This window comes from Erpetoichthys calabaricus, chromosome 9, assembly GCF_900747795.2.
Source record: "Erpetoichthys calabaricus chromosome 9, fErpCal1.3, whole genome shotgun sequence".
Lineage (NCBI taxonomy): Eukaryota > Metazoa > Chordata > Cladistia > Polypteriformes > Polypteridae > Erpetoichthys > Erpetoichthys calabaricus.
Genome location: NC_041402.2, coordinates 70,667,585 through 70,679,001, shown reverse-complemented (window position 1 = coordinate 70,679,001; position 11,417 = coordinate 70,667,585). Strand labels below are relative to the sequence as shown.

The 11,417-nt window shown below is 35.0% G+C and overlaps 1 protein-coding gene across 1 annotated transcript in view; it reads right to left on the bottom strand.

Moving 5' to 3' along the window:
• The window catches only part of katnb1 (katanin p80 (WD repeat containing) subunit B 1), a 44,442-nt gene extending 35,406 nt beyond the window's left edge, over window positions 1–9,036 (bottom strand). The window contains exons 1-3 of the mRNA XM_028809707.2: window positions 8,645–9,036; window positions 6,435–6,646; window positions 4,750–4,880 (exon numbers count right to left, since the gene is read on the bottom strand). Of these exons, the coding sequence (XP_028665540.1) occupies window positions 4,750–4,880; window positions 6,435–6,474 (171 nt within the window). The 5' untranslated portion in view covers window positions 6,475–6,646; window positions 8,645–9,036. The remainder of the gene's footprint in view (window positions 1–4,749; window positions 4,881–6,434; window positions 6,647–8,644) is intronic.
• Between the last annotated feature and the right edge of the window lie 2,381 nt (window positions 9,037–11,417).

Below are 11,417 nucleotides of genomic sequence, written 5' to 3'. Positions count from 1 at the left end.
GTGTCTTGCTCCATCGTCACAATCCCCCTCGAGTTCTTAGATCCGCAGATCAGCTGCTCCTAACCGTTCCCAAGGCACATTTTAAAGCTCGTGGTGAAAGGGCTTTTTCTGTCTGTGCACCCAAGCTCTGGAACTCCTTACCTTTAGTGGTTAGGCAAGCCACTTCAGTCACCACATTCAAATCAAACCTAAAAACGCACTTCTTCACATTGGCTTTTAATTCTTAACCTGTCCCACTTGCTTTTTGCTATTTCTCTGTTTTATTGGGTCCCCTGACCTGTTTTTTAGTGTCTCTGTTTTAATTCTCTCTTAATGTTTGTTTTTTAATATTTTGCTTTTAGTCTTGCTTGTTTTAACTGTACAGCGCTTCGGTCAGTTGTAATGCTGTGTTTTTAAGCGCTTAACAAATAAAAATGGTATGGTATGGTATAAAAAATAAAAGCACTCGGTTAATGTTCACATACAGTCTAGAATTGTTCAGTCTAACATGTTAATCCCAGTTAAATATATTATCTTGCCATATGTATGTCTGTTTGGAATAGTTTTTTCTCTCTGTAATGTATTACTGGGTAGCTTGACTACAGCGCGGTGCTGAATTGTCCACTGTTGTCTACACAAGTCAAAATTAAGCAACTGTTTGTTCTCAGTACTGTGTTTCACAGTTTATATTGGGTTCTTTTCTACTTGTTTCTTCAATAGTACACTTCCCCTGGAAAAGAAATTAATCGCCTATAAATTATAACCTATTAAAATTGAGTACTTTTTGCTAATGTAAGAGCCGAGAGAAATGCTGCATTGCAGGTGTCCCCAACTACTTTTGTTTGTGGGGCCAAACACAAACAATAACATAAACCAAAGGCCAGTACGTTGGCCTGAGTTTGTTTCATAATCATTGTAAATTTCTATAATAATATTGCAATAAAAACTATTACTACTAAGTGTAAGTAAGTAGGTAGGCCAAACTGCAGTACTTTGACAAAGTGAGAGGTGACGGGGGCAGGTTGAAACAAGAGACCTAACATGTGGGGCGGGGCTGTGGCAATGAAAAGGGCCTGATCCAGGTCTACATTGAAAGTCTGTTCCTCTTTTTCCTTTTGATAATGTTCAATGAAGAAAATGATTATTCACAGATACAGGTGGAGGTAAACATTATGAAGAGCAGCATTACAATCACTCCTGTACATCTGAATTTGGGAACATTGTTTATCTAGATACCACTCACACCGTTCTTGCTTTTTCTTTAAGGAAAGGTGATATTTCTAAGATTTCCAGTTGAAGAGATGCTTAATCAAGGTATGCAGGTAGACTTTTGGACTCAGCAGTTCACTGACCATCTGCAGAAACAAAGAATGACTGTCGAAGAAACAGGATATAATGTGCGATTCTGAGGCTCTCTATCTAGTCCTTGAAATGTTCCATCAGTCTTTGCACAAGTATTTTCATCAGTAAATTCTCAAATATTTGCTTTTCTCTTAATGTTACTGCAGCTAATGAAAGTACAACCCTTCTTCCCAGTAAACTGTGTTCAAAATGAGGTCAACTAAGTGGAAACAACAGTTATTTCCTTGCATCTGTGACACAAAAACACACACATGCCATTTCTTTGCTATTATTCAGAAAATTCAGAAAGGTCGTGGGCCTTTTGGCTCTGAAGTCTGCCTAAAAAGGAAAAACAATTCATCTCATTGTTCGCTCACATTCTTCAGCACTTAGCTTTGCAAAGCAAGCACATATCTTTATGCAGCAACAGTCTGCAATATTCTGCCGACCTTCCCTCTAGCATGGCTCTGAGAAGGTAATACTGCAGATGGGAACTCTCACAAAAGACAAATCATCATCACTGTGTTTATGGTGTTTTTCACTGTTCTCACACAATCGGGCACAGAACACGGACTTGTGATTGATGCAGTGAAATGCCATTAGTGCAGAGTTAACAGCAGCTAGCCTTCTTAACAGTCTCTTTTGCTCTCAGTGATGAGACACATGATTTGGCCCTAGTCAAGCCCCTCCACAACTGGGTAAGTTCATTAAAAGTATTTTTGCCAGTTACACATCTGATCTATGCATTGGAAGCAAACAAATCAACTCTGCCTTAAAATTCTCTCCTTTAAATAATTCTCACAAAAACAGACACCTGTTTTAAGTTAATCCTGTTCACAAGGCAATCAATCAATGGTAAATGATAAGAAATATGCTTTCAGAGCACACAGAATAAAGGCAGATCTCCACCAAAACCTCCACTGTTTTCACTGCACTATTGCTTGATAATTATACTTTGTTTTGACAGTTCCACTACCATTTTGTTTGTGCACTTTTTTTTTTTTTTTTTAAATGGTGACTTCCCTTGCCTCCTGAGAGCATTTTTCGTTATAAAATACAGCATATTTCAAGTTCAGGCAATGTCAGGTCAGTTTTTTCATCTCTGAGGTGTTCCCAGACATGTCAACTGTACCTGTGAAAAGATTTCTGTTGATAACACAAAGAAATAATAGTTACAGCATTTGGCACCCCTCCCAGGCAATGATGGCCAATATATACTGTATATATCATAAAAAAATGTATATAAAATAAAATATTTATATAAATAACTTATTTAACATATTATAACATATAACACATATTTATTATATATGTGCACACATATCCCCCCCCAAAAAAATCTCACATTTCCTTTTCTCATCTTTGGCACTCCTTTTTCAAACATGGGGCATTTAATATATATCGTAAATGTCTCCAATACAGCTTTTAAATGGTATAGAGCATGTGATGGCCTGACCCACTGAGCCACAGCCACCATACCAGAAACGCCAGATCAATGGTACCACCCTAGTATATCCACCTGCTTTTTAACGGAGAACATCTTATAACGCTTCATCCCACAGGGACAAGCTTGGGCTAGGTTTATTTAGCACAGGCTGCTGCAAATTCTGATACATGTCTATATTCGCTGTTGCTTTCTGTAGTTACATGAGACAACAAACAAAAATTCACACTCGAACATTGGGCTCAATGAGTCAGTATGCAATGTCAGGGCAAACCCTTTGTTCAAAATTGGCTAGGATTGGTGAAGTTGGAAACGTCAGTCTCCATTACCAAATGGTTCGAGATTGCAATGGCATGACCCACACACCCAAGGATCACCAGGTGGTTCAAGCCAGTAATGGGGGCTGTGTTTATGGGTTATGTTGATTCGCTCGAGAATTCTTCATCGCACATAAACGTGTGAGGGCTTGTTTTGCTCAGGAGAACCTGCTGTAAGTGTTGATACGTTACCTGTATATTTTTAGTGTTGCTTTGTGAAGATATATGTAAGAGCTATCTGGTTTTTGGAATGTGGTTGCCATTTGCTCCGTCATAGTGGGGGCTCAGGGCATTGGTTGAAATCTACTGCTTGATACCTCGAATGATGTAGAACACTTGGGTATTCCTTGCACAGAATTTTTTTTTTTGATAATTTTGCATGATGTTGCATATGTATGATTTCATGTCAGATTAAAAGTAAACTGTGCACACCCATGGCGTTCAAATTAGGTACTACTTATGTCAGTGTGTGGCGTAGCTTGTCTGTATGATACACGAAAAGGTTTTTTGAAACATTTTTGAACCCTTGTTAGCCCAGTACCAGGCTGCTTAGGGTTTAAGAGGATAACTTATTTCATCATACCAATTTAAAATTATTTATCAACTTGGAACCTGTGTCAAGTTTTTTTTAAATTTTTTTTTTTTATCATCTTCTGCCTCCTCCTTCAGCTACGTTCAACAAAACAAAAAAGAAAATGCCATTTAGTTCCGACATATTGTGTTGATATGCTTTTAAGAATGGTGGAAACAGAATAATCATATGACACAATCAAATCTGAAATTTTTTCTTTGCAACTTGCAGACATTGTTAGTGACCAGTGAAGTGGCTGTGGTGTTTTCCAGGTACTTTAAAAATAGCTACATTTTGAGGGCATAGCCAACAAGTCAGTTTAACATTTATATATTCTGGTAAAATAAAGCAAGATCGGTTTGTCCAGTCAGAAAAGAATTATCTATTTTAGATATCAACTTTTATGTTTTTGAGCACTGGCCATGACATTTATGCAAGACCTGTATACACTGGCAGTAGGCTACCGATACTGATACCATGCAGGTATACGTTAGCAGTGGGACAATGGTCTAAAACAGCTCAAAAGCCACCTAGTCGTGAGCCCTGTCATGATTCTGTATTTCTGTGAAATGATCAAAGGCCAGTTTGGAGTGCTTTGTGGGACAAATTTGGGTTGTAGGCCACCCTATGAAATTCCACTGCCATAATGTGCTAGCTTGTGAAATACCCGTCAATTTTGTCCATGAATAAAACTATGATGTTCGTAAATCCTCTCTCATTGGTATGTATGAATCACATTGGACTGGCTCAGATTATTTCAAGTGCAGTATAGACCGGGAATACAGGACAGTCACATTTATATTCAAATGCGTTTAAAATTTGAAAATGCAAAACTAAATTCAAGCTTTCAAATTTCTCTAGTGGGATTTACATTACCCTAAACATTTAAGTTTTTATTGATTGTGGTCTAATGTGATTGTATTTTCAAAACTTTCCAAATACAGTACATCCTATTTATATTTTTGGGCTGGAAACCATCTATTGTCATCAGTAAAATGGACTCCCCCAACCCCCCAAACTTTCTTTTGGAAATTTATGTTTCTAAGGAAAAACACTCCAAATAAAAGATTATCAACAAGGCAAAAAATATGGATTACCATTATACAGTTGGGCTTATTGATGGCCCAGATGTTCACTCGACAATCTTCCCCACCAGTTGCCAATAGACGCCCAGATGTCTTCCCCAAAACCAATGATGAGACATTGCTTGAATGAGCAACTATCTCCTCTGAAAGAATAAATAGAAAAAATGTATGTGTCCATTCTAATAAAACAATCCCCCAAACCTATGGTCTACACATAATAACCAAAAAGTGTACATTCAAGAATGCGGTCCAATATTTATAGAAACTGTAAAATAACAAGAAGAAAATTTAATAACTTCAAAATCTACTGTGCTATCAAGTCAACCTTATGGTATACTATAACTTACATTATGGAAAACAATACCACATTATCAGAGTACAGTGCATAAACCCCACACACTATTAATACTGTATTCTGACGACCTTGTTAAATTAAAAAAACAAAAGAAACAAATCTTTAGTGAAATTCATAGATAAAACTGCTAAGTAGGATCTTGTGCTACACATTGCCTCTAATCCTATCATTTCTAATAATGTTTAGTTAATGATACTAAAAAGGAAGAATAACCAAGAACTGAGGATTTATGGATTGGTTCTTTACATAAGGGACATTCCAGGCCTGCTGGTGTTTTCTGTTCTTTCTTACAATTCTGGGCAGCTCAAGTGCACTCAGGTGCTTTTACAACTTGTTTTAAGCAAAGTGGACCGAGACCCTTGAGATGACAACAGTTCTTTGCCAAGTGAAATGAAGATGTTTCATTATTTACAGTTATAGTGTGAAAGTCATGTAATACGAGATCCAAAGGAGCAGAATTCAGAATATGTGGACCAAAAAAAAAAAAAAAAACAAAAGGAACCCGACTCTTCTTCACTTTGATGTAGTTCTTTCATAATGAGAAAACTGGAGCAGTATTGGGCCCCCTCCAGAATCCATTTGCAAGTAATCTGACCTCATTACTGTTAAAATATACTATGTGCCAAACAACCTTAACCAGACAACACTAGTTCATTAAAAACAAGGGATCCGATCAGGTTTTTTTAATGTCGATACTGATCACCAATTTCATATTACTTGGTCTGCAGATTACAATACTGTTTTTTTTCCTTTATCCCTTCAAAATTTTTTTTACACTAATTTACTGTATAACCAGACAAACAGAAGTTATGTCCTCCATTAAAGTGTATTTTTATAATTAAACTACAGACCACAGGTGTTAATCATTAATTTTTTATTAACAAAATGAAATTCTGTAGTCTTATTGTTTAATGACAATAAAATACTAAAATAAATAAAATTTCTTTAAAATACATTAACTAATAAAATATGAACAAAAATATTTATGCATAACACATATGGCATAAAAGAAAATGAATGATCTTAATAAATAGGCCATAGATTTAAAACATTTAAGTTTTAGGGAAAAAAAATCTGGCAGTCATAAAATGAGCTAAATACTTTGTTTAATACAACAATAAATAAACATTTTAATGATGTGTTCCTAAGATAAATCAAACTATATACAGTACATGTTACAAACATGCAATTTTGTGCCAGCAATTACATGTGCTTATTAAACAACGTGAATGGCCAACTATTAGCAATAAAGTGATAACATTCATAGAATGGCAAATGACAAACTGCTTCCAGAACTTGAGATTAAAAAACAACAAATAATAATAATAAAAATAGTACTTACGAAGTTTCCAAGATTTCTTAGTTGTGCTACTACTTGCCATCCTAGGGAAGGATTTTTAGGGAGATCTATTTCAGTCTTCTAAATATAATTTGAATAATTTAAAGTAACAAATAAAATAGCAAGCTTCTCTTTGCAAAGGGAGGGAGGAGTAAAGGGGTTGGGCGTGTTCAGTCTTCTTTCATTCCAAGCACATGAACAGGTCAATACTTATTCTGTGAAAAAGAAAAAAAAATTAATCTATATTTAACAAACACACATACATTATTAGAGACAGATTATTTCACTATAACATGTCTCCATTAGACAACATAGTTTGTTAACAACAACAGGCTTAACAACCTATACTTTGGGTCACCCTGACTGGTCTGTTATACATGACAGATTCTGACTGAATGGGACCCAATAGTTCCCAATGCTGTGAAAAACACCAATGGAATAAAGAACAAAAATTCTCACTTAACTTGTGTTGCATATTCCACATGTCTCCTATTCCTTCAGAATCTGTGTCATATACTTTCTCCGCTATAACATGATATTTAAATATTTTCTTGGCCATCGCTACAAACTACAAGGGTTAAGTAACATATTTAAAAAATACATATAATTTTTAGGTAGAATATTCATTCCTTTGAACATTTCTTTGGAATGATACTCATGCCTCTCATGTCATTCACTACCAACCGACCACTTTTATCATCAATCATCTCCACCTTACTTGAATGCATCCTTTCCACACTGTTGGACTTCACTGGAACAATGCCATCAGGCATTTCCTCCATACCATCCTTTCCTCTAAACTTATCCTTATCTTCCTCAATAGCATTCCACAAATTCACACTTGTGTTGTATGTTCCATTTTCACTGGCTATATTCTTATACAAGATGAATAAGGTCTTTTATGTCACTATGGATGACTCACACACACACCTTCCAAGCATGTCAAGATGGGTAACTGCACATTTGGCAACTTGGTTTACATTTGTCGCCTCAATTGAAATGGTGAACTTCATTTAATTCTCGACAAAAAAAATTACAGGGTCACTGGAGACACTTATACTTACTACATATTAATTCATTGACTTGAAAGTTATATTTTTTCATGCTTCAAAGTGATTTTTAAAATGTGCTTTAAAATCATTTCAAACGAAAATAAATCTTAGTTTTTGTATATTTTAGGAGACAATTTTTACCAGTCACACCATCAGCACCAAAGAAACAATAGGCTTACATTAACATACTGTAACTACAATGAATAACGCAAAATACATGCAGGCACAGTTTAAACATCTTTCCCATCGATATTTCAGAAAACTGAAATTTTCATTGCCAGTATTTATTCATCTTTGGAATCTGTTTATATTCGGCGTTACTAAAAGTTAAACTTTTCCATCCTCTAGAATTTACATTATCGAGCACTTAACATGAGCGGAACTGAGATATCTTCGTCATCTTTTTGACGAGTCATTTCAGATTGCACGTCCGTCAAGTTCTTACGTTTATTTACAATACGTTATAATATAGGGGGCTTCGTCCATGGCTTTCCAGGAAAGAAAAGACTCTGCAATTGGCCACAACTAGGAGCACTCATTTAAACTTTTTAAATTACAACATAAAAGAATTTTAGCGATAATTTCTATACTCTCCAGCACATTGTAAAAGGGCAAACTTTAATAAATGCCCCATACACATTAATGTGGATTAAGCGTGTATCCGGTTTAGAGCTACGTATCTTGTTTCCTAAACAGATCAGGAACAGCAAAATGAAAAAGAGGCACAACCGAAGGATTAAATACCAACATTGATGCGGCTGGACTGACAATTATTGTTTTTATATCTTGCCCTTACAATGCTTTAAACAGAAATACAGTTCTCAGTTTAAGTCACAATCAATAATTCTTTGAGGACAACAGGGACTCAAACCTATTATTATTCCTGAACGCTGGAATTAACGACATCACAATTATAACTAACTAGTACCGCGATAAAAGCTTCCCTTGGTTACAAATAAAGAACATCTATACATTTTACAAAACATCACGAACACAAAAGATGACAGCCAGACACAAACGACTCTACGTTAGTGACGGACTACTGAACAAACGCATTAGAAAAGCTGCAACACATAAGGCAAATTCGTTTCTTTAAACAGATTTGAAACGAGCGTATCCCGTACATGCGCGCAATATTAAGTTCTAAAACTAGTCGGTTACCTTTCCCTCGAAACGTTGGAATTTTCAACAGGTCTTGACAAGGATAAAAGCTTTTCAGTAATAAAAAAACAAAACAGATTCACATATGTTTCTGAGTCAAATAAATGTACAAATAGTAGTATGGCCTGTAGTGCTTGTCACACTTTTCTCCATCGGCAGACTTTATTGGTCTTCACTAAGCAACGATTATGTTTTTCATGCTCGCCCTCCGAACTCTTCTTTTGATGCAGACAAAATCTTCTCCTCTACACTGCAAGACTCAATCTTTTTATTTCCTTAATACGTCCAGCTAATGTTTCGTATAAAATGCTTTCCCCGACTCTTTTTTATTAAGAAGACTTCGTGTTGTCGCACAGCAGTCGTACCCTTTCACCGTAGCAACCAAATGAGCCAATCAGAAGAACGGATGCTGAAGCAACCGGGTTCGCGCAAGCGCATTGACGCATACTTGAGGCGGCTATTTTGAACACAAGGCTGAAATTAACAAAGAGTGGAACCTTTGTTTGAACCCACTAGTGAATTCGGTGCAGGATGTGATAATGAAAGTGATTCAGCAGGAGGTATTTGCAATACCTGGAAGACATTAAGAGATACATGAAATACTGGCAAAATATGAAATTAAGTCTGGCAATAGGAAATTCAATGTAATAAATGCATTTAACATAAACTCAGTATAACTGAAAAATGGTATAAAGATGTTTCCTAAATGAATTTAAAGAATTAATTTAAAAAATGCACAGAAAATATCCAATTCAGTATGATTTAACAGCATAATAACATAGGTTATATCAATTAAATGTTCAATGTAACTAAGCTAAATGTGTCTTTTGTCAGCATACCCGTGTGTATGTGTTTCCTTTAGAAAATTAATTACTGTATAAACAGGTAACATGACAGAAAGCAGCGATTCAAGGCAATGCTGGCCAAATGTCTAATGTGAAGATGAGCAGCAGATGAACAGATAGTATAATTTAAGACTATTTATTTACGACTTCTGTAAAGTGGGGACAAATGGGAATTGGACACATTTGAATATACATTAGGAAGGCTGTGGGCTGAAAAATTAAAAAGTGAAAAATGCATTAAAAGGAATACTGTATTTGATATACAATACTGAAATGGGGCAGCTTATTAAGCAGTGATTTTAAAACCTGGAGTGGACATGTTTGGGTTTTATCTGTCTACTATTGTTATCTCCCACATCTCAAAGATATACAAGTAAATTTATTCCAGTATGAATGTGTCTGTCCTGCAATATCTTGCCATCCAATTACATTTACTTATTTGGCTGATGCCTTTATTCAAGGTAATGATACAATTGTTTGCATTTCTTTTGGTTTTCCAATTGGAGCACAGGCAGGTCAAGTGACTTGCTCATGGTCACACAGTGTCAGTGGTGGGATTTGAACCCACAACACCAGGGTTTGAAGTCCAAAGCCTTAATTATTACACCACCATCCAATTCATAGCTCTTTCAAAACGTATGGTAAACTCTACTTGAATAAAAGGCAACTGTCTACAACCCTATATTGTAAAAAACATACTCGGAAAATGGGCAGCTATGTAGAGAAAATGGGAAAGAATACTGTCTAATACAGAAAAGAAAAATTAGGAAAATAGTATAAGTATGGATTTTTTTCATTATTGTGTTTAATTATTTGTTTATTTATTTTAATGCTTTTATTACCAAAAGAAAGGTAAATATTAAGGTATAGCTCCTGTCATTTCAGGTGACGTGAAGGTAAATTACATTTGTATATAACTTGGAATGTGATTGGTTAAATGTGCACTTATTTATAAGCCCCAATGTAAAGCATCTGTACACTTAATGCAAACAAATTATTGAATATATATATATATATTTTTTTTCATAAAACAAAACTTTTGGTTTTCATCTAAATATTCTCCTAAAGGAAAAGCAATATATCACATTAATTTGTTGATTTCCACCTTTACAGAAACAAAAGCTGAAATGTCAGTAACATTGCGCAGACTTTTGTATCTGTATTTGTTGTTTCTCTTTTGTCATTTGTTAGAAAACATGAAACAACCAATCAATATTTTATATACTTCCATTTAAAAGGATGCACCATCATAATAAACTTTGTAGAGTAAATAACATCATAATATAATACTCAGTTGACAGACTCATGAGTAAAATAAAATTAAATCTTCTAGTACATTTGTAGACAGGTATAAATTTAAATACAGATTAAAAACTACAAAACAGTAGCAGAAGCACATACATAACTATTCAACATTTACACATATGAGCATGTACAATACATATGCGATGAATACTAACAGAACTTTGTAAAGTCTGGTTAAAATGTAATGGAAATTAGGGTAGCAGAAAGTCAGGATATTAGAAGATCTCACCAACTGGCAGAGAAGAAATTGCTCTGAGATATTCATAGCCTTTGAGCTAAGCAAAGTTACAATTAAGTTGACCAGGAAAAATTGTCTGCCGTTCTTCTCAAGGATATCCCACAGTATCAAGTACTGGAATTTATAATTGCACCATAATATAATGATCCGGTGTTGTGAAGATTCCCAGCTAAACTGATAACTTGTTACATTGAAAGGACCACCTGACTTAAATAGCCCTAAATGTAAATCTGTTCATTAGATTGACTGCTGGCTAGAAATAAAATGATTTCAAAGGGATATGTGATAATAACTGCAGTAGTTACGGTTTTAAAAATACACACATGAATTAATATTATGATATCTTGATTACTTAGAAAACACTACATTTTCAGATCAGCTTAAT